Source organism: Aotus nancymaae, unplaced genomic scaffold, assembly GCF_030222135.1.
Source record: "Aotus nancymaae isolate 86718 unplaced genomic scaffold, 86718_ANA_hifiasm-v0.15.2.pri h1tg000014l, whole genome shotgun sequence".
Classification (NCBI taxonomy): domain Eukaryota; kingdom Metazoa; phylum Chordata; class Mammalia; order Primates; family Aotidae; genus Aotus; species Aotus nancymaae.
In genome coordinates, this window is record NW_026988425.1 from 62,395,764 (window position 1) to 62,418,668 (window position 22,905).

At 39.4% G+C, this 22,905-nt stretch overlaps 1 protein-coding gene across 4 annotated transcripts in view; it reads left to right on the top strand.

Annotated features, from left to right (window-relative positions):
• Window positions 1-19,849, top strand: part of PIK3R1 (phosphoinositide-3-kinase regulatory subunit 1) — an 85,170-nt gene extending 65,321 nt beyond the window's left edge. For 2 of the 4 annotated variants that reach the window (XM_012462229.3, XM_012462230.3), the window contains 9 exons: window positions 10,694-10,796; window positions 11,517-11,615; window positions 11,720-11,900; window positions 12,129-12,254; window positions 12,971-13,113; window positions 13,349-13,525; window positions 13,621-13,689; window positions 14,373-14,543; window positions 15,624-19,849. In XM_012462229.3, coding sequence (XP_012317652.1) covers window positions 10,694-10,796; window positions 11,517-11,615; window positions 11,720-11,900; window positions 12,129-12,254; window positions 12,971-13,113; window positions 13,349-13,525; window positions 13,621-13,689; window positions 14,373-14,543; window positions 15,624-15,813 — 1,259 coding nt within the window. In that variant the 3' untranslated portion in view covers window positions 15,814-19,849. Of the gene's footprint in view, window positions 1-7,071; window positions 7,165-8,477; window positions 9,271-10,693; window positions 10,797-11,516; window positions 11,616-11,719; window positions 11,901-12,128; window positions 12,255-12,970; window positions 13,114-13,348; window positions 13,526-13,620; window positions 13,690-14,372; window positions 14,544-15,623 lie in introns of those variants that run through there. The other 2 variants (XM_012462232.3, XM_012462231.3) reach the window with 2 other exon arrangements.
• The last annotated feature ends 3,056 nt before the right edge of the window (window positions 19,850-22,905 follow it).

The following is a 22,905-nucleotide window of genomic DNA, read 5'->3' on the forward strand; positions in this document are numbered from 1 at the left end:
TTTGCTATATGCCAGTTAAAAGTTAGCTAATCAGCGCTGGTCATGTAGAATAGGATTAGAGTCCTATACATGAAGTTTCAGGACCAGTAGAAAGTGTTGCTTGTAGTCTTAATTTATGCCTGGAATTTAAATGAAACTGCATGAATATATTCTTTATTATAGGTAATCCACGCAGATTACCATATTTATCTTTGTATGAGCAGGCATGGGGACTCAGTGCAATGGAGAATTCAGTTGTGCTTTTTCTTAATTGGGTATTGCACAGCCAGGCTTGGTTACTTGCATCTGGTTGGGGCAGACTGAGAGAGGTCAGGGCCTAGATTCAAAACCCACCTGCAGGGGGTGGGATAGAGAATGGGGTAGGTAACCACTGAAGACACAGGTATTGGGAAAGGCTTCTGTGGACAGGCCCAAAATATGGTACCAAAGGTGAGAGAAGTATCAGGTATAGTAGATAAGGCAAGTATGGGATGTTCCAAATCACAGCAAGCAGAATGTTTAACAGGGGTCCCCAGAGTTCTAGGTAGACTATGTTAAAGAAGACTGTCAACAGGTGGGGTCTAGGACTTCAGTCCAGGAGGTAGCCAAAAGGCTTCATCTTGTGTGAGTGCACAGGTCACTGTGAATGGATTTGGGAGCTCTGTGCTGGTGTTCAGAGGCCGCCTTTGGACTCAGTGGAAACGAATGGAGGTGGGGTGTGGCACGTGGCACTTGAGTTGAGGTTTATGTTAGAGACTAGGGGGAGCTGGACCCTGCTTTCAGTGGAGGACTAGTGGGGTAGTCCTGGTCTTTTCAGTGGCCACCTCTCTAGAGCGAGGAGACACATGGAAGCCAAAAGCCAGACAGGGTTTGACAGATACCCATAAATGTATTTGTCACATGGAGTTTTGGAAAATTTCTACTACACAAGGTATAGTAGAATCAGTGGTAGAGTTTCATTAGCCTGACTAGTGTCAACTGGTTAAACGTCTTTGTTAGTTTCAGCCTAATTCCACCAAAGTAAAAATGGATATCTGCACTATTTTCATAATGCCATCCAGAAAGCTGTTTGATAGGTCAAAGTACCCTACATTTCTCTACTGAGCAATTGGTGTGCCAGTTTCTAAGGAGGATTAGTTCCATCCGCTCTGCTAAAGAATGACAAAGCCTTGAACATTTGCTAGATCATCCCAGTATTTATGTGGCCTCTTCAAAAAAATTAAATCCAAGTAGGTTTTAAACCCTAGTTTGAGCCATTTTCCCAGGAACTTTGTATGATTTGTATTAGGCCCTTTGGAATTAAATGAATGTTTTAGTGTCTCTCATGCGTGCATACATTGTACTGCCCATCCCAGGAACAAAACGTCCCCATCCAGAACATCTTTGTATTCAGGAATGGGTCCAGTGCAAATGACTGGTAGGGCAGCCTGGTTTGAAGAAATTATTCTTAGGCTTGGTTAAAAAAAAATGCAGTAATTTCCTATAGTCCTTCAGCATTGCCATAGCATGCGCTAGTACCAGACAGAGAACTTTGAAAGCACAGCACCTTCCATCTCCAGCGAATGGCCATCAGTCACTTAATGCTAACATTGCTGTGAACATGAATGAGTACCTGAATGATATTTAAGGGAGAAAAAAGCAAGACTCCATTATAGGGCAGATAGACAGCATTTCTAATTATTACCAGGTAGAACTTGAAATGATAAAGCTCATGAGTTTTGAGGCAAAGTATCAGTTTAAATAAGACCCATTAGCACATAGTATCTAATTAAATGCTAGGTGGGAGTACACATACTCTAAGTACAAAAAGAACTTTAGAGTGGCACTTGGTGACTTTTTAGGGTAATGGAGTAGACAGAAAAGGCTTATGGAAGAAATAGGGCTTGAAATGAGTCTTGAAGAATAGGTACAGTTTGAATAGGGAAAGGAGAAATAGTATTTTGATGCATGGAGTTTAAAAACATTCAAATTAAATTGCAAAGTACAAAATAATGGCTTGGTATTTTACAAAAGCAGTAAATATTTTAAGTGGTAGTATCACAAAGAAGCATCATTTTAGAGTTGAAAGCATTATCCAACTTTACCAATTTGGACATGGGGAAACCGAGGCTCACGAATAGGGGTTCAGTCTGTGCTCCCCGGGCAGTATGGGCCAAAACCAGCTGCTCAGGAGCCGCCCACTAGACTTCAGCCCGTTCTATCTGCCACGCCTTGCTGCCTGGGTTTTCAGAACCTTTGTGAGCAATGAGACTGCTTTTAGTGTCCAATCAAAAACTCCTCTCAAGTTTCCAGCATGTAATAAACTAAAAATATGTGAAATTAGCCCCCGTGGTTCACGTATAGTAAACAACGTCAAGACAATGTTATAGTTTTCAGGATAAGGCTCCAAGTCACTCCGTGAGACATGGAGTGGAAAAAACAGTGGGTTTCTGACTCAGATGGATCTGGATGGGAATCTCAACTCTTTTGAGCAACTCCACTTTTCCAAATTGTTCTCCATACTGTGGAATGGGGATAATGCCTCTCTCCTGGGATTGGTATGAGATTTAATGAACTGATAATTTCTACTTTCACATCAGTTCTAGCTTTTGAGGCCTTATGGGAGCTGGCCTCATTCGGCAGGTCTTACTTCTTCAGTCCACCCATTCCTTGTTAGTTGTGTGAATCCTGTCAGGCCATTTTCCCTACTGACACCATGTTTCCAGCCAGCAGAGCTAAGGCCTCTAGGAGCCTGTAGGGGCTAAAAGCGACACTCTGAGAAGTTGCCACCCTGATGTGGGTACATTGCTTGGAGGGAGGAAGGTGCCTTTGTATGAAGCCCTTCCTCTATATGTGGCTTGGTGAATGGAGCAGCCTAGATTTCAGTACCACCACTCCATCTTGCCCAGGTGCCTCTGCACAGTGCATAAAATATATGACCATATGTATCTGCCCCAAGTAGTGCCATCCACTTTATCTGCACTCAAGTAGGTCCTCCTCCTGTTTTATGTGCAAGTTAAGTCTACCTATTCAATATGTTTATGCCTTTAAGCCCCTTGTCATCTTATATTTAACCGTGTATAGTTTTTCCTATTAATCTACTTAATTACATTTCTAAAGGGCAGGGATAAAGTCTTATTCTCCTTTTGAGCTCTTCCTAGCAGAGAACTAGGTACAGCATAATAATTATCTAAATAATTTGTTTTTTGATAAACTTCCAAAGAATCGTCACACATCAACACATCTAATGCATCCAGCAATCCTGTGAAATAAGGATTCTCCCCATTTATGGAGGGAAGCTAAGATTTGGAAAAGGTCGGGCACAGAATAAGCTCTCTGAACTTTCTTGATAGTTTGTTCTGTTTGTTACTAGAAGGTACTGAAAATGTTTAACGCTAAACAAGTTTTCTTGAATCATTGTGTTATCTTTACCCAATTAATACTTAGGTAGGTAAAACAGATTTCTGCAGAGCAACCAAGGTAAAACCAAGTCTATTTAACACAGGGTGCCTTTGAACGAAACCCATTATAGATGTATTTACATATTTCAGATTTCATGGATATATTCAGAAATGTTAATGTAGTATAATTGAAGTCTAATATTGCACCCTCAAGCCCAGAGTGGAAAAGAAATGACTCTTTCTCCCCATTGCCCTTCTACACCTGTCAAAGTTAATTTTTAACCACTGGCACATTGCAAAACATTCATCCTGAAGAGCCTGATTCATAAATCTTGTTTTAAATGCTCTGGGCTTGGTTCTCAACCTAGACTAAAGACAAGCACTAAGGTAGACGGAAATGACATTCAGAGAGTTTTACTTTTCTCTCATTTAATTTTTATTGGGTTCAAAATGTGGTCTGACATTAGAGGGTTGTTTCAAAGGTGATAAATAAAACTTTGAAAAATTACATTTTTTTTTAGATGTGTAGAACAGGCAAGCAGGGCACACTAGGGTTTTATCAAACAATAGTTTTATTTGTGCTCTGAAAGACAGACACAGGTATTTTGGTATGTATGTGTTGGAGGGGTATAGTCAGTTTTACTTTTGTTTTCACAGTGCAGACTTCTCTCTGTCTCAAGGGACAAGAATCTGAGGGAGAATTGCAGGGGAGGAGTTCTTTATTCCCCTAAGCAATGGGTATGCCTTTTCAGAAACCTTGTAGAATGTGTCAGATTTTATGTACACATGTAAACCTGGGTTTATTTATATACTTATAATGGACATTTTCCTGAGTACAACATGAATTAAGACCAGTGGATAGGGAGCAAACATTTTGAATTACCCTAACAGGCCCTCTGTTCTAAGTTGTCTTAAGTTAAAATTCTGAAGGGAGGTATTCATTTTACCCTTAGATGAAGATTTTAGTTCATGAATTTTTGTTGTCTATTCTTTTTTTCATGGTCTTTGTTCATAAATGATGTCTCACAAAAACAAGAAGTTTTCTAGGTTGAAAGACATTTGTGGGACATTTGCCACTTGATGGTGATTTGCACATATGAAATATAGTATTCAGTTTGTAACTTTTGAACAGTTTAAGGATCAAAAGACATTTTCCTGACTAGACTGTATCTGCTGAGAAGTGAAATAATGGCCTGTATTTTCCTCTGAAATGAGTTTTACAAAACTTTGAGGAGAGGAAAAATGATACATATTCTTTTAAAGAATCCAGAAGATAGTTTTCCAGTGTGTCTAGGTCTTTGAGGTCCCAGAGAAATGCTGACATTAAAATACAAGTTTTCCCAAAAGACTAGCAGCTTTGTGAAAAAATTTCCAAGTTATTAAGACATCTGTCCTTTTGATTTACTAATTATTTGTTAGTCATATAGATCAAGTGACAATAATACAACTGTTTGCATTAGCTCGTGTCAAATTTGGACAAACGAAATATACAGAAAGTTGCTTTTCTCCCAAAGCAGGAATTACTGATTCAGTTCTACCAGCAGAGGGCTCCCTTTTTTAAGCTAATGAAGAGCATGTGTCTTGCAGATCACTCTTCAAACACGAAAATTCAAGGGGAAAAAGATTCAGCTCACGCTTTCGTAATAGGACCTCTCTGGTAGATGATTGTACATATTGTGAGAAATTTGTTTAAGGCAAAGTTTTTCCAATCTATTTCAAGACTGACTTTCTGTACGTTGAGAGAGTACTGCTTTCCAGTGGCTCATTTTCTTCTGAAACAGAAAATATACTGTTGGACTTAACAGAACGTTTTAATCTTAGAAGGTTTTGACATGAAACATCATGTGAATCCAGACAGGTATGCTTAGGAGACTGATGTTTCCAACGTTTCTAGCTTTAGAAAGGCTATTTTTAAAAGTAGGGCAAGATTATGCAGCTCAGGATGCAAGGGTATTCTCTGAACTAACCATATGTCCCTATGATCAGATGGCAGATTCACTTATAGACTGTTATTTCCATTGGGAAAGTTTTTCAATATATCAGTTGCACAAAAGGAAAGTTTGTAAAATCACTTTTCATCATGGGTTTAACAGCACTTGCCAGCTATTCCAGTTAACCCTGAAGGTGGTTTCTGCTGTTGGCCTGTGTGGACTCTGTGTGACCGCTGGATCTCTTTCCCATGCGGAGTATGAGGCTATTATTGAAAAAACCCATGTCTTCAAAGGAAATGAAATGTAGTTGTTTTGTTTTAATTTAAGCAAGCTAAAAATAGAAAACAAACCAGAGTTTTTTTGGGGGTGTGAAATTTTGTGCATGTGGCTTAAAACATTAACTTCAGTTTTGTCCATTTTTAATTTCTCTAGCAAAGGGAAGTGAGGAGCAGGGACAGTGAGTAGAGAAGGGCATTTGAAACCATCTGAAGATTGGGTTCTAGTCTTAGGGCTATAATCTTGTGCAAACCACTTCACCTCCCTGGGTCAGATTTTTCCCCCTTTGTAGCATGAAGGAATTGATTGAAGTGATCTCCAAATTATTTTCTGGTGTAAAGTTTGGTGATTGGTGATTTCTACATCGTGTTACAATTCCCTGGATAACCTTAAAGCTATCTATGCTGATGCAACTGAAAATTCTCTTAGATAAAATTTTAATTAGTTCAATAGTAGTCAATAATCACAAGTCTGGTCCATTGCCGCTTTCCCAAATAAAGGGCAAACATCCACTAGAATGGTATGCCCTTCTCTGCCCTTAAATCCTTTACTTCATTAGCTGGCACATAAACCTAATGTAGACACACCTTTTAATAAACAGGTCATATGGACATTTAAATGCGAGTTGCAATCGACTTCATAAAAATAGCCGCAGTTTTGTTTTTTTCTGAATCGTCATATGATCATGGCGTAGAGTATGTATGTGGTGTGGAGTTTAATAGTCGTCCTGAGGATGCCCTCCTACTACTTACTATTGAACATTTTTGTCATCTGCTCCCTGCCCGAGTTGCTCACAAGGGCTTTCCTGTTACACCTGCGGGGCTGTCTGTGCTGGTGTAAGACGAGGTGCAGGAGGTGGACACACGAGCGAGGCACTGGGTTGTTCCGAGAGGCTCAGGCCTTTACAAGCGAGGCTTTGATTCTATTTTTTGCTGAACTGGCTCAGCCACTTCCTGTGTTTGGCTGTGCATAGTGCCTCGCTTCACTGTAGGCTGCTTGAGCCCTGCGAGCCAGCCAGCGCGCTCAGCAGCCAGTGAGACTATTTTAGGTCCCCTCACAATGGCCTTCTCATTTCCCAGGCGAAAATGAGCAAGTTGGGCTTGCATTGGCCACTTGTCAGCCGATGACAAGTTTGACTGGGGCTCCCCTCCCCCTCCCGAAATCCCTAGCTCAGCAAATATTTGAACCTGCCCAAGTTAATCATGAAGCTGCGATCTTTATCTAAGGGAGACGTGCGAGCGCCCGGGCTCCTTTCCTCCCCAGTACAGTAGCGAAATCCAGTTGGCTTCTCAATGAGGAGCCGGCAGTGAGCAGCGGTGGCCCGGACGGACGCGCTGCCGGGCGGGGCGTGGGGTGGAGGGACGGGCCCAGCAGCGGAGCTGGGCCACCGTGCGCGCCCGGAGGGTCCTAGCGGCGCCCCCGCTCCTGCGCGCACTCGCGGGCACCGGGCACGAGCACTGGCCGCAGGGAGCCGGCTGGGGGGAGGTGCGGGGGCTTGGCCCACTTGGTGGAAGAACAGCTTTGGGGATTTTTTTTTTTTTTTCACTGTCGGATACAGGCATTTTAAAGGGAAACCGTTGAAATGCATAACCTGCAAAGTAAGTTGCTTTGAATTTGTGCACTTCTCTGTTCCTTCCCTGTGGTTTATCTGAGCGGTCCCTTTCTGTAGTTTGTCTTGGAGTGCGTGTGTGTGCGTGCGCCCCTGTAAGCGCTGCATGGGGAGGACAGATGGGAGATTAGGGGAGACACTCCCCCCGTCCTCGAGTGGGCAGTGGGAGGGAAAGATAGGGTTTAGGTTGGAAGTTCAAGAAGAAAGTACTAATTACAACGTGCTCGATGGAAGTTGGTGCCAGGCCAGGGCTTGGAGAGACCATAGAAAATCACCTGTCTCCCTGCCTTCTCCCTGGGCTAGTTTGCCACAGGAGATCCAGCAGCCAGACTGGTTCGCACCAAGGGTTCCCAAATGCACGGACTGGCCCTCTGGGCTGTTACACCGGCCACAGCTGCTCGGAGAACTTGTCTCCTGGCTTTGGGGGAGGGTTGACATTTTTATTAAACTAAAAAAGAATTTTTTTCTGAATCTTATCTGAGGGCATACCACCACTTTTACCATTTTTATTCGAATTTGAATTCAGGTTTATCTAAACTTAGGCAAATAGAAAAATGTAAGTGGGAGAGGGTAGGAGGGGACAATAATGGGAAAATGAATTAGACTAGACAGGGGATGTCAGAGAACAGAATGCCTTGCCTTTGGTCTGCTTTTTAAATATACTTTATGATCCCAAATTTTACAGAAAGTGTAAATCTCAAAGGTTTCTATGTTTTTTTAAATGGTCACACAAATATGTGACATACACCACGTACATAGATCACAGAGCCCACTATAGTTTTTTAAATGAGCCACATTTATGTGGGAGAAGAGGAGGTCCCCCCCATCATAATATTGTGAATGTAAAGAGAGATTAGTTCACAGTGACAATGTACAGTAAGGGTGACAGGATTTTATGCAGAATGACTTTGAAGAACCAAAATTGATCATTAGATTTATAAAGAAATTGATTTCCTTATATGAAGTAGTGCTAAGAAGCAGTATTTGTCCCCAGAGCGAGGCATTTGAGATAGAGGGGAGAAAGCCAAAAAAAAAAAAAAAAAAAAAAAGTGATTACATCATCCTCCCCTTCCAGCAGTATTAGGAGTGAAGATGGGTTCATCAGTGAAATATTTTACATAGATAAATATACCTCTACTCTGCATTCTGATCTATAGCCCCCTTCTTTTTGGAAGAAGCATTTTCTTTGCCCAGTTTTGTTAGGGAGTCACATTAAAATTCTCATAATGTTGACAATTTATTATTTCTACTAATAGGCATCTGCATTCCTATGTCGAATTTTCATTATTTATATAAAGTCTAGTTTTAACTTTGGAATGTTTGGCAGAGGAGGACATTGCATATCTACATTTTCTTTTAACTGTCCTTTCTAATGTGGTACATTTGTGACAGTGTTATTTAAATTCTGGGTTTTCAGTGAATTATGGAGGACTGAAATTAAATGCCAGGAGTAGTCTGTTCTCCTTTTATTATATATGAGAGATATCTAAGGACTATAAAATACAGCTTAGGTATACCCTTTTGATACCTTTTAAGATTTCTAAACCAAGGAATAACTGGGCTATATACCCAGATGCACTAGGAGGGGGAGAAAAAGCTCGGAGCTGCAGCATATCAGCTTTTGTCAACCTGCCAACAGCAGAGCGTACCATGCTGCAAGGAGTAATAAACAAGGAATTAGAAAACTCGCTGCTGGAGGAGAACAGTCAAGTTAAACACCTTTTTGAAAGGATGAGCATGTATATATTGCAGTTCTGTTAAATGTAGCTTCTCAGGAAGGTTGGGATTATGTTAAGGCTGATATAGAAGAGAACTGATGAAGCAGGAGTGGTCTGGTGACATTTTTCTGACTTGATTGGCTGGGGCGTGTGATGTAATAGGTTTCAGTGCAGCCCCTTATAGGTTTTAAAATGAATTCCAAGACACCATTACAAAGAAAGCCGGACTCTTTTCTTATAACTGAGCTCAGCCAAGGAAACTCTTGCACAAATGTACAATACTGTTTGGAATATGGAAGACCTGGATTTAGAATATGCCAAGACAGATATAAATTGTGGCACAGACTTGATGTTTTATATAGAAATGGATCCACCAGGTAATACTGCGGTATTATTGTAGAGAGCTAGTTAATTTCGTGGCTTTTTAATTTTTTGAAAGCTACTGTAAAATATCCTTTTTAGATTTCTGTTTTTTATTAATTTGTCTCATTGATAAAAATTAGTTTGTTCATGGCTTAAAAATTAAACAGATTGTTTGACTGCCTGTGGAAGCAAGCAGCTCAGGCTGTGTGTGGTAAATGCTTATTCTTACTTGAACGGATATGAATTGAACTCCAGTTTTTCACTGGTGTCTTTTGTTAATCAAGATCCTTCCCTGGGTGAGTTATATTGTGGTATATTGTCCCTGTAATTAAAACGATGCCTCCTTTGTGCTGCTTTTCTCTGTTGCCAGTGGATGAGAACAGTGTGGCACTTTGCAGTGATAACACTTGGTACTTTAGAAAGCATGTAAAATGTAGCAGTGATTACAACTCAGTTCTCTAGCTGTTGAGACGTTGCTTACTCTCTCTTATATTAAGATATTATAATGAAAAAAGAAGTTGACTTTCCATTATTGAGTGTTGGTCTTTGTAAAATATTCTTGGTAGATAACTGAAATCATTTTTGCATAAGTTAAAATAGTAACAGTGCTTTAAAACTTATGATAGGATTTATCTAAAATTCCTAGATTTATTTTGTTTCCTAAGTTATTTTATTCCACTGTTAGCTCTCCCCCCCATTTAAGATATTCAGGAATACTGCAGTCTTTTATTTGTCACCAATTTGTATATATGAATACTGATTTGACATTGAGGAAGGGGGATATGATTTTTAATCAGACCTGGCATATAGAGCATAATTTATCCAACAGAATATTAACACGAATACTAAAGAGATTTAGAGCACAGATGAGTTTCTTAAAGTGGCTTTTGGCAGAACAGCGCCTGAAATACTAAGATTAGAGAAACCCAATTCCTCCTCTTAAAACATACTGCTGTAGATGAGCCTTTTTATTACTGCAACAGCATTTGTGGAGGACATAGACCAAATTTGTCTTTCATAATTAAATAAGAAGAGGATATTAAAGCCAAGTCATGTTATTCCTGCTACTCATATGTTCATAGTTTCTTTGGATGGATTTGACCAGGCATGAAACTTTAATATGTCTAGAATCTAGAAGTACCAAATGTCATGACTCTGGATTTACTTTGAAATTTATTCACATGGCCAGCCTAATTTATTTGTTAGTTTCTAAGGCGCTCTCTCTGCTCCTTTTCAGTTTCGTTTCTTTTTGAGCCGTGCTCTGAAAGATTTTTTTTTTAAGAAAAGTATCTTCCATGTTGCATGGAATTGTGAATTAATGCTATATATTTCAGTCACTCTAATTTTCCTATTTTTTTAAAGTAAAAGTATTCATCTAAAGAAATTTAGTTCTAACGTAGTTGGGATTGCAAACAACTTTTTCTTTTTCATCTGCAGCACTGCCTCCTAAACCACCAAAACCCACTACTGTAGCCAACAACGGTATGAATAACAATATGTCCTTACAAGATGCTGAATGGTACTGGGGAGATATCTCGAGGTAAGCCTACAGAAACTTCGTTTTCACCAGATACAGAGAGTTTTAGATTAAGAGAAAGAAAAGCACCAGCTTGCTAAGTTCCATTTTTAGGATGTCATCCAACATAAGCATGAAGCATAGTTGGTTCTCTTCCAAAGACGACCAGAAAAAGTCACTGAGCACTGGAGGACTGTGGGTGCTGGATGCCACAGGAAATTAAATACCCGGGAAGTTTCATTATTGACAGAGATGTCAGTGAAGCACCAGGGTGAAGTGGCACTGCCTAAGAACAGAGTGTGAAGGCACTCTCTCTATTAAATACAACTGAGAATTCGTGTCTTAAACACAGTAAGAAAACAATGCCATTTTATGTTAGCTTTGAGAAGGGGAAGTAAGGCTGGAGAAACCTTTTTGAGATCATGAGTTTCTGTACTAATTTGTCAGATTGTAATGTTTGGTTGAAAAAAATAAAAACTTAGCTCTACAGATACACCAATAGTGAAAATGATATGAACCTGTTTGTAATGAGACTGTAATTGCTAACATTTCTGTTTAAACAAATTATTAGTAAGCCCTGAAAATGCAATTATTTAAGTCTATGTGGGCAAGAGGAATATGGGCACTCACTGTACTTTCCACTTGATTTTACCGTGAACCTAAAACTGCTCTAAAAAATAGTCTGTGTTTAAACCTATGGTCACTAAACCTCAGGGTGAGAATTGTCTTGCATTTTTATTTCAGGGAAGAAGTGAATGAAAAACTTCGAGATACAGCAGATGGGACCTTTTTGGTACGAGATGCGTCTACTAAAATGCATGGCGATTATACTCTTACACTAAGGTAAGCCAGGAAATAGAGCTGAAATTAGGGTGTTTGGGCTGATACTAAAACATATTTCTTTATTAGAAAATGTTAATACATTTATTTTTATATTGTTTTTACAGGAAAGGGGGAAATAACAAATTAATCAAAATATTTCATAGAGATGGGAAATACGGCTTCTCTGACCCATTGACCTTCAATTCTGTGGTTGAACTAATAAACCACTACCGGAATGAATCTCTAGCTCAGTATAATCCCAAATTGGATGTGAAATTACTTTATCCAGTATCCAAATACCAACAGGTAATAAAAACTGAATTATCCAGTTATGATGTTTAGACAAGATACTTTCAATGCTTAGAGAACATTTGAAATAGATGAATTACATGTAATCAAGTCTAAAAAACTTTATACTTATGATCACATAATTGCAATTTTAAAGATGCTTCCATGTCAGGTATTTTGTTAAACAATTCTTAAATACCTTATCTATTTAATTTATTTTTTCCCTCTGATTTTTAATCTTTCTAGGATCAAGTTGTCAAAGAAGATAATATTGAAGCTGTAGGGAAAAAATTACATGAATATAACACTCAGTTTCAAGAAAAAAGTCGGGAATATGATAGGTTATATGAAGAATATACCCGTACATCCCAGGTGAGTTTTCTGTGAAAATCAGATTAAAAGTTTAGAACTCTTAGTTTTTAAAAGACTAACATGGAAAAAAGAATTTAAAAGATTGAGAGTTTTTATGAATGCAGTGGGGGCAAGATCATTTATTTCTGAATCATTGTTGATTATTTTAACATAATATATAGCTGAACCTTTTAACCAAAAATTATAAGTATCAGAATAATTAAGTTCACATGATAACCGAAGCAGTCACTGAGTTTCAAGTTGATTTAGTTACTGATAGAGGGATCCTGTTTAGATTGGAAGTTAGTAATAACTGGAAGTTTCACAGACTTCTCTAATCCCTGAAATGGAGATTTAGCGATTAACATATATCCCGCCATGAAAAGGAGGGGCTACATTTACTGCCATATTTTTCTAGACCATTACTCTTTGCTGATCATTCATGTATCTGGAAATGCCAGAGGGAGTAGAGGACAACAGGGATGCTATAAACTACAATAGCTTTTTACAATAGCTTTTAAGAAGAAAAAAACTGGAGGAAATTACCAAGCAATCATTTTTCATAGATTGAGAAAATTCTCCAGAGGAAATTTTGTTTCTGGGATGCTATTTTAATGGGTTTTATGAATTCAAGTCCCATCCTGCTAATAATACAGATCAAATGTCCTGGTAGTGTCTTGCAGTAAGAAATCGTTCTATGAATGATGTGACATTATCTTTTTAAAATTATGTTGCAGGAAATCCAAATGAAAAGGACAGCTATTGAAGCATTTAATGAAACCATAAAAATATTTGAAGAGCAGTGCCAGACCCAAGAGCGGTACAGCAAAGAATACATAGAAAAGTTTAAACGTGAAGGGAATGAGAAAGAAATACAAAGGTTAGTGAACCATGAGTGTTTCCCTTGTTCTTGAGCTAGAGATAAGCAAAATCCTCTAAAACCGTTTAAAGATGATCTTGCTTTCTGTGCTTTGAATGATTTAAAAATGACAGGAAGAGAAGCCATGTTTCACCTAAGGAAAACTGCTGGGAAATCGTAGTGAAACTTTTTATCAACTTTGGGGACCGTTCGTGATGTACCCAGGTAATAACAAATGCATTTCTCTTGCCTGCAGGATTATGCATAATTATGATAAGTTGAAGTCTCGAATCAGTGAAATTATTGACAGTAGAAGAAGATTGGAAGAAGATTTGAAGAAGCAGGCAGCTGAGTATCGAGAAATTGACAAACGTATGAACAGCATTAAACCAGACCTTATCCAGCTGAGAAAGACGAGAGACCAATACTTGATGTAAGTACTTGAAATGGAACCCTATACATGAGCAATTGGTGATTGCTACAGTTCAGGATGAGTTAATGTGTTTTCTTTTTAAAACTGTTTTTCAGGTGGTTAACTCAAAAAGGTGTTCGGCAAAAGAAGTTGAACGAGTGGCTGGGCAATGAAAACACTGAAGAGTAAGTAGTTACTAAAGATGGTGATAGCAGAAGATTTTTCTCATTTTAGGAAAATGCATGACTTGCTTTGTTTTTAGAACAAGTGAGGAATTTTACTGAGTTTGGAACATCTTGTAGGAGAAAACGTATAAACTCAGTGCCATTATCCAGAATTTTAAAAAAAGAAAGCTTAGCTAAAGAGGACTAGGATTTATTTTTACTCATAATGCTGTGAAACAACTCTGTGTCTGTAATGATGTCCATGAACATCTGAAAACTCCCAAGATATTTTTGGAACAATCAGAGACAAAATAATTATGCTTAATATATTTTAAAGTTTAGGTATATACAGTGTTTGAATTATTCAAAAACTGGCAATCTTCCTAGTCAATTTCCTGATCTAAACTGGATCAACAAGATTGTTTTAATACCTTCCACTCTGCCCAGGTACCTGAGTGAGTGTGGTTGCTTGAAAACAGAAATAGTACAACTGATTGCTAACTCTTTGTCCTGGGAGGTTGCGCTGGAGGCTGAATACCAGGAGAGGAAAATTCAGGGCAGGCATGTGATGGCCAGTCTGACTGGCTTTGTAGGGGACGGGCAGGAGCTAGGAGGGAAGTGAGGGAGGTATGCCTAGGGAAGGCAGCAAGGCAGACTGATGGCTCCTGCTCTTCATTTAGAAACTTTCTCTCCTGTTTGCCTAGCCAATATTCGTTGGTGGAAGATGATGAAGATTTGCCCCATCATGATGAGAAGACGTGGAATGTAGGAAGCAGCAACAGAAACAAAGCTGAAAACCTGTTGCGAGGGAAGCGAGATGGCACTTTTCTTGTCCGGGAGAGCAGTAAACAGGGCTGCTATGCCTGCTCTGTAGTGTATGTATCTCCAGCAAACTTTTCTTTACAACATCTCATGAAGAGATGTTTTATTCTCTCATTGAGTTTTGGAGGCAAAGATTGGAAATAGTTTTAGTCTTGAATAAGCTTACAGAACATAATGTAGAAGAGCAAACAAAGCAAACATGCCATTTTAAAGTCTAGCCAGAAGTAGATGTTAACACAGTCTAATAGAAACCTGTTTAGTTGGAAGACTAGGGTTTGGATTCCAATTCAGTGCTAATGAATCATGAGAAGTCGCTAAGTCTTTTTCTCCTCTTTAAAATGGAAGTGGCAATGCCTGCCTTTTTTGCCTCTCAGGGCTACAATAGTTATAATCTGAGGTAATTTACATTGAGAACAAAACCCACAGGAAAAATACTCATCAGGAACAGGTCAAAAAGAAAAGATTCTGATCATTATCCTTGAGCTATGTACATACACATTGGATCACTGACATCACCATTTCAGAGAAATAAGTGTCCTCTCACAGGGAATGGTTCTAAAAGTATGTTATACTCCATGATCACCTTTCATTGAATGAGAGAAATATTCCTACAGCAAAGAAGGCTACTTTGGTCCTTACTTTGTGTGAGGGCACATGCAGAGATGGAGAGTTGTGCAGCCAGAAAGAAGGAATCCTATGAATAATCATTAGGGGAGTAATAGTAACACTGCTCGTCATGGGGCAGTGCTGATAGTTGTCCTCATAATGGCTGGAAGCTACCATTTGTTGCATGCTTACTGCATGCCAGACAGTCTCTCAAGCATATTGCAGGCATGGTCTCATTTATCAGAGTAACTGTATTACATTTTACTATTGTCTTCCCTTTAAACCATTTAAAAAATGAAAATACAGTAGGTCAGTGAAGCTGGGTTACCTACCCAAGGCACTCGGCCAAATGTCTACAAGTGTGACAGGGCCCGGAGTCTACAGTAACCTAGGACCCTTTCACCAAGTTGAGGCTGGCCTGCGTAGAGTAGTACTGCACAGTGATGCTTTTTATTAAAAACGCCCTGTAGAGTTGTGAATTGTCTTGGACAAGCTCAAAAGACAGTTTTTCCTTCTCTCCTCTCTAGGGTGGATGGCGAAGTAAAGCATTGTGTCATAAACAAAACAGCGACTGGCTATGGCTTTGCCGAGCCCTATAACTTGTACAGCTCTCTGAAAGAACTGGTGCTACATTACCAACACACCTCCCTCGTTCAGCACAACGACTCCCTCAACGTCACACTAGCCTACCCAGTATATGCACAGCAGAGGCGATGAAGCGCTTACTCTCTGATCCTTCTCCTGAAGTTCAGCCACCCTGAGGCCTCTGGAAAGCAAAGGGCTCCTCTCCAGTCTGATCTGTGAATTGAGCTGCAGAAACGAAGCCATCTGTCTGCGGATGGGACTAGAGCTTTCTTTCACAAAAAAAGAAGTAGGGGAAGACATGCAGCCTAGGGCTGTGTGATGACCACACGTTTCTAAGCTGGAGTGCTTATCCTTTCTTTCTTTTTCTTTTTTTCTTTGGTTTAATTTAAAGCCACAACCACATACAACACAAAGAGAAAAAGAAATGCAAAAATCTCTGCCTGCAGGGACAAAGAGGCCTTTAACCATGGTGCTTGTTAATGCTTTCTGAAGCTTTACCAGCTGAAAGTTGGGACACGGGAGACCAGAGGAGAGAGAGGCAGAAGAACCCTGGCCTGAGAAAGTTCGGTCCAGCCTGGTTTAGCCTGGATGTTGCTGTGCACGGTGGAGCCAGACACGTCGCACTGTGGATTATTTCATTTTCTAACAAATGAACGATATGTAGCAGAAAGGCACTTCCACTCTCAAGGGACACTTTGGGAGAATGTCAGTTCACGTACGTTCAGAAGAAATTGTGTCATAGAAAGTGCCAGAAAGTGTTTAAACTTGTCAAAAAAACAAAAACCCAGCAACAGAAAAATGGAGTTTGGAAAAGACTTAAAATGACATTCAGTATATAAAATATGTACATAATATTGGATGACTAACTATCAAATAGATGGATTTGTATCAATACCAAATAGCTTCTGTTTTGTTTTGCTGAAGGCTAAATTCACAGTGCTATGCAATTCTTAATTTTCATTAAGTTGTTATTTCAGTTTTAAATGTACCTTCAGAATAAGCTTCCCCACCCCAGTTTTTGTTGCTTGAAAATATTGTTGTCCCGGATTTTTGTTAATATTCATTTTTGTTATCCTTTTTTTAAAAGAACTGTACAGGATGCCAGTAAAAAAAAAAAAAAAAATGGCTTCAGAATTAAAACTATGAACTATTTTACAGTTTTTCTTGTACAGAGTCCTTGGCTGTTAGCCCAAGGTTAAAAAGTTCCTAACAGATTTTTTTTGACTGTTTTGTTGGGCAGTGCCTGATAAGCTTCAAAGCTGCTTTATTCAATAAAAAAAGAAAAAGATATATGAATATGACAAAGTATTGCTGAGTCCAACAATGTTGATTTAAGACTCAAAATACGGTACCTGGCAATGTTAATTTCATAAAGAATTGTGAACTTCTTGAATCTAGGGAGGGGGGAATGTAGTGACGGGATGTATCAGGTGGGGTGGTGGGAGGGGGAGGCAAGGTTGTATGCACTTTCTCTTTCTCGTGATTTAGAGAGGTGAATAACTGCAAAGTGAAGTTGCTTCTTCTACTTCAGTCATCTTTTCTCACTTTGATTTGCTAGTTGTTGTTATCAATTAATTAATGACAATTACAAACCTACTGTAACTCTAACATAGTGTGGCTGGTCTGGTATTTCAGTTCTTATGAAGGAAGTGCCGAGTTTGTTTAGAACACTGGTTTAAAGGGATAATCTCTCTGTCACGTTAGACTCTCCATTACGACCAGCAGATATCATCTTAGGAAAAGCATGATCTGAAATAATACTGTTAGTGGGATGTTGGTTACTTTCCTAGCTTTCCATTCGGTTTAGAACATAAAGCAAATAGACACAATCGTACTGTCGCTGCTCTGGGCTGTGGAGCTTGCTAACGTCATGGCCATTGCAGGAACCCAAGGCAGTCCTCATTCATTCAAATCACTGTATGTGCTTCACCATGGGGAAAAGGAAGCATTAGTCTAATCTTTCCAGTTTAGGGCAAGAGAGAGAGGGGTCTCTCTCCCTGATTTAGGTAGGCAAAAGCTGGTATGTTCAGTAGGAACTGTACACGTGTGGGAATAAAGACTAATTAGCAACCGTAATCATGCTCACTACCCTACTAGGTTAAATGAAATCCTGCAATTTCAACTTTCCCTTTCTCCATATTAGATGTACCCATAGCTATGTTTCTGTTCAAGTACTAGGGTGAGGGTTTTCTGTTACTTTGTTTTTTAATGTTCCTTTTGAAAGGATCAGTCTTGCAGCTGAGTGAATCATCTGTAGAATGTATTATTTTTCCTCTTTACATGAAGCTACTCATACTTAAGCAAAAGTCAGTCTTACAGCAAGACAGTCCTCAAACTTGACTTTACTGATCTGACCATCTCCCTCTCATCGCCGGACAACTGACGATTTCCCTGGTTTTAGTCTGTGTCTCTGCTCTAAAATTATTGTGGTGATATCCTTCCAGATCACACAGAAGTCTAACAGTTAGTTAATTAGTGGATAGTTTTTAAACTAGGTTTGTGGGTATTTTTTTTTTTTTCGGTAGCAAATGTATGCTATTACATACAAATAAGTTTTCTAAAATATAAGATCTGGGATTGAATATTTTTATTAAAAGCTACAGTTTTGTGAATGTTTTTGCTTCAACATTCTTTGCAAGATGTCATGGTATTTAGGCAGTTGCCTTATTTTTGCATCTCACAAACGTAAGTGCAATAGATCTTTCATTGAACAGCAAAGTAGGATCCATCATTCTATACGACTGAGTTATACCAGACCTAGTCTGCCCAATGCCTTGGTTGCAGTGTAGCTTGCCCACAGCATTTGTCTTTTTAGATATTTGGCCAGCCAGGCACTCTGGGTTTTATCAGACAGCCCTCCTAACAACACCGTCTGAACGGCTGAGTATGCATAGACATAGCAGAGGCACTCCTGATACGTGATTTTATCCATGCATCAGTTTTTCCACCCAGTGTAGCATCCTAAAGATAAAGCCAGAAGCTAAGCTGCAGTGAGGCTGTGATAGAGCATAGAAGTGGGAGCATTGGAACCTCACATTACACACACAAGAGATCATAACCACGTGAAAAGGCAAAAAGCATGTGTTTGCAACATCTGACAACTTCACAGCCTTTGATATATGTATATATGTATATGTGCATGGACTGTGTTTCCAGTACACCTTTCAGCCAAAACAGATCCACAGTAGTTGAGTTCAAGTACATAACAAGCAAATGTCTAGTACAATTCTTATATATGTGTATGGGCTTTTTTCCCTTTGAAGTTGCTTTGTTTTGTCTTACAAAGGTGAAAATTGTTTGCAAGTGAAGTGAGAAGTTTGTATTTCTTTGGCTTTTTTGTGTTTTTAAAAGCTACTCCTTTTAGGGAGCTGGTCTGGATGACTTGCTTAGCTTGGAAATCCTTGTTCTTAGTGTGTCGAGTCAAAATGTGTTTATGTGAGCTGTCACTGTGGGGAACCAATTGCTTTGTCATATAACTGGTTATGAACTGATAACGTGTTTGGGAAGTCCTACTGATGTTCCTCTGAAAGAAAAATTCTGCTGGTTTTAACAACTGTGCTTTTGCTATGCATGGTATCCAGGTTAGTTGAAAAGCAGACCCTGAGATCTGTTTTCAGTTTAGAGTCATTTTAGAAAGGGGCAGTTTAAAGCACAATGTCTCACATGGGACAAAGTTCCAAAATGCTAAATTCTTATTTTTTAAAAATCTAGTTCTATAAAATACTGGTTTTATGAGTGGGGAGGAAATGGAATTGAATCAATTAGAATGACTATCCAACTGAACATGAAACTTGTCACCATGAGATAGCATTAGCTGCCCAGGATGCTGCTATATATATATATATATATATATATATTTAAAAAAAAAAAGCAAAACAAAAAAAACTCATTTATACCTGTGTATTTTTTAAAGCTACAATCTGTTCAATGTTTTTACAAATCTGTTTATATGACATTGTTAAAATAAAGTTGGTCTTTTGACGAGAGGGAGGATGTCACGGTCAGTTGTAATTTTGCCTTCACAAGGCAACTGGGGTCGGGGGTGGGGGTAGTGTGCCTCCTTGACATTTCGTTCAAGTTATAGATTCAATGGAGCTACGTCTTGTTTTCAGTTGCTTTAATGCATTGTATTAGATCTTCAAACAGAATAAAGGTTGTTTTGAAACTTAACTTTTGGGTTGAAATTTCACCTGTCACCTAAGAAATCTTTCTACAACGGTTCTCTGTCTTTTGGCTTATAAATGTTGCTGCTATTTCTATTGTCTCCTACCCACCCTCTTTGATTGCTATTACAGTATCTCATTTTTTGTAAAGTGAAAAGGACATGGGTCACATGTAAGTAACATTGACCTGTTGTTCATAATTTCACCATCTTAAATGAGGAAACACCTCTGGGTGATGTCCTTTCAAAGCATGTTCTTGCTATAGGAAAACTAGAATGCCCATAATCCCTCAGTTCTTCTCCCCTCCTCCGCATTCATCCCCAAACCTTGAGAATCATCAATTGTGTCTCTGTTGTGCAGTCTGCATATTTTGAACACTCAGAACAGGGATGGTAAGTAGAGGAATGACATGAGGCTTAGACAGGGAGCTGAGCTACACCCCAAATGCAGCTTTTACTCTGTATCACCTAGTCAAGATAGACAAGTCTTACTGTGGATTACTTCCCCATTTGTTTTTATTGCTTAGTGGACTTAAGGCAATACCACTTGGCATGTATATGATGCTCACTTTACATGTAGGCACAGTGAGGGCCTAGACCTGAAGACACGACCTGGTAACAGAGGGAAGAGGGACGTCAAATAATTACTGTCAGGGCAATAATCACTAGTATTTCTTAGTATGGCAGTAGCTCCAAGACTGATTTTCTGCTTTCCCCCTGCTCTGTTTGGTACCACAGAGAACTGTATTCCCTGGATCTTCTGCCCTTGGCATAGGTGTCTCACCCTAGACTCTTGCTTCTGCCAGACAGACCCTCATTTTCAAATCTGTGCAAACCCCCTCTGTTCTAGCTCTCAGGAGAAGGCTGTGGAAACATTGCTTCCTCCCATTTTTACTCTAGCCCAAGAAGTGGTTACAACTTTATGCTGTTGCTAAATCTCTGGTTTCCCTCACCCCCATTTGGTTTCTGAGCCCTTCCCTCCCCCAAGTAATTCATTCTTATCATTCAATTACTCCTGCAAAAGCTGGGGTAATGTTTCTCCACCACCATCCCGCCGCGCCCCCAACCCCCCGACTGGTCTCTGACATATCAAGGGATTATTGTCTATTAAACTCTTTATATGTCTTACTCTTTCCACAATTATGCAGGTAAGATAATGATATTCCCATTATTTAGATGAGAAAACAAGCATGGATGTGAAAAGACTTGCTCAAGATCATGCAGCATATGACAGCAGAGTTGAACGCATAGGCTTCTCACTCAAGCTAGAGCTCTTTGCCCCTGTGCTGTCATGTAATAGCATTTCAATGGAAAATGCACAAGAGAATGCAAAGAAAAGTTCACCGGTTAACTTTTTGCTGGGGAGGTAACCATGTGGCTTTCAATTAGTAGACCATGCGCAGGTGGCCAATGATGAATGGCAGGAAATAGCCTGGGCTTGCTTTAAACCAGTGGTTCCCAAAGTGTGGTTCTCAGGCTAACAGCATTCACATTAGCATCACCTGGAAACCTGTTAGAAGTACAAATTTATAGGCCCTACCCCTGACCTACTAACTCTGAGACTGGAGCCCAGCAATCTGTTTCAACAAGTGCTCTGAGTGATTTTAATGTATACTAAAGTTTGAAGATCATAACTTTAGATCACCTGCTTACTGAAACAGTGCTTCTAGTATTTTAACTAAAAACCATTACCATTAATGCGTGGAGTGATATGTTACTTTATAATTTATGTTCACCATATAGACCATAGAAAAAATAAAATAGATTGATTTGCCGTTTAGGAGACCCAGACTGGTCTTTTTATCTGTCTTTAAATGGCTGTGGGAACTGAGCCAATTCAAGGCACCTTCCAGGCCTCCAACTCCTTATCTGCAAGATAAAGGTCTGGGCCTCTGGGACTCCTTCTAGAGTATGTGCTGTGATTAAGTAAGCTAAATGAAGCTTCTCAGTCCCCCAATTCTGCATTTACAACTTGACCACTAGTTTTAACCCACAACTGCTGGTCCTTTATGTTGCCAGTGTCTAGGGCCAAGTGAAAGCATGCCCAGAATTGGGGTATGCTTTTCTTGCTGACATCTTAAATGTGACACTTGAGGTGAATCTAAATTGGCAGCCAAGTTCTTGACTGTGGAAAGGAGCGTATTTGGAAATGACACTCTGCCCGTCTACCTAGAGCATGAAGTGCTAAGAGATTGTCGCCTACCAAACCCTCTGAGGCACGGTGGGAAGCAGAGAAGTAGAGTCTGTTAAGACCTGGTACAGTGTCAGCCAATTTAAGAAACCTTTTTTTCCCCAAACTTGTCCCTTAAAAAGTCTATTTAAAAATACAAATCAGTTGCAATATCTTAAATAGATAGAATTGATTGTTCACTATCCAAACTTCAGATTATCTTCTCAAAAGATAGCACTCTGTAACCTCCAGTTTGGAATTGATGTCATAAATCAACTCAACAGAAAACCGCTGAGATGCTTTGGGGGAGGGGGTGTGTGGAGGATAAATGAGTAATCACCAACATGCTAATCTGCATTTTGCTTTCCAGAAGGAAATGAGAAATTCCCTTCTCTCTGTAGCACTCAATCATAACAGTCTGAAGCATGACCTCAGGCTTAACTTGTTAAGTAAAATATTCTAAATCTATACCTGTCTTGACAGGTGTAAAGGTTTGGCCTATAATATGAGAACAGGACAGTCAACCTCTAACCACCACCACTAATCACATTAGGAAGAAAGTTACAAGAGAGCTCTATTCATCACCGGGACTGCTCATTAGAATTATAGTTTTGACTGTAAAATATACCATACGTTGTAGGGCCAGCTCACTGGAACCAATTTATTTATGGAGCTCTCATTTCAGAGCTCCATGATTTATAGTCCAGCCCTCACAAACCAAAAAATATGGATAACTTCATCACAATGGAGATGATGTGCTGATCACGTTACGTCAAATTTACTGTCCTCTAACAGAGGCCCAGTGCCATATGCTTAAAACTATTTAAAATAGTTTTGTTGACAGTGGTGATGATCTGTTTCTTTGGACCTGCAAGGATAAGACATCTGAAGA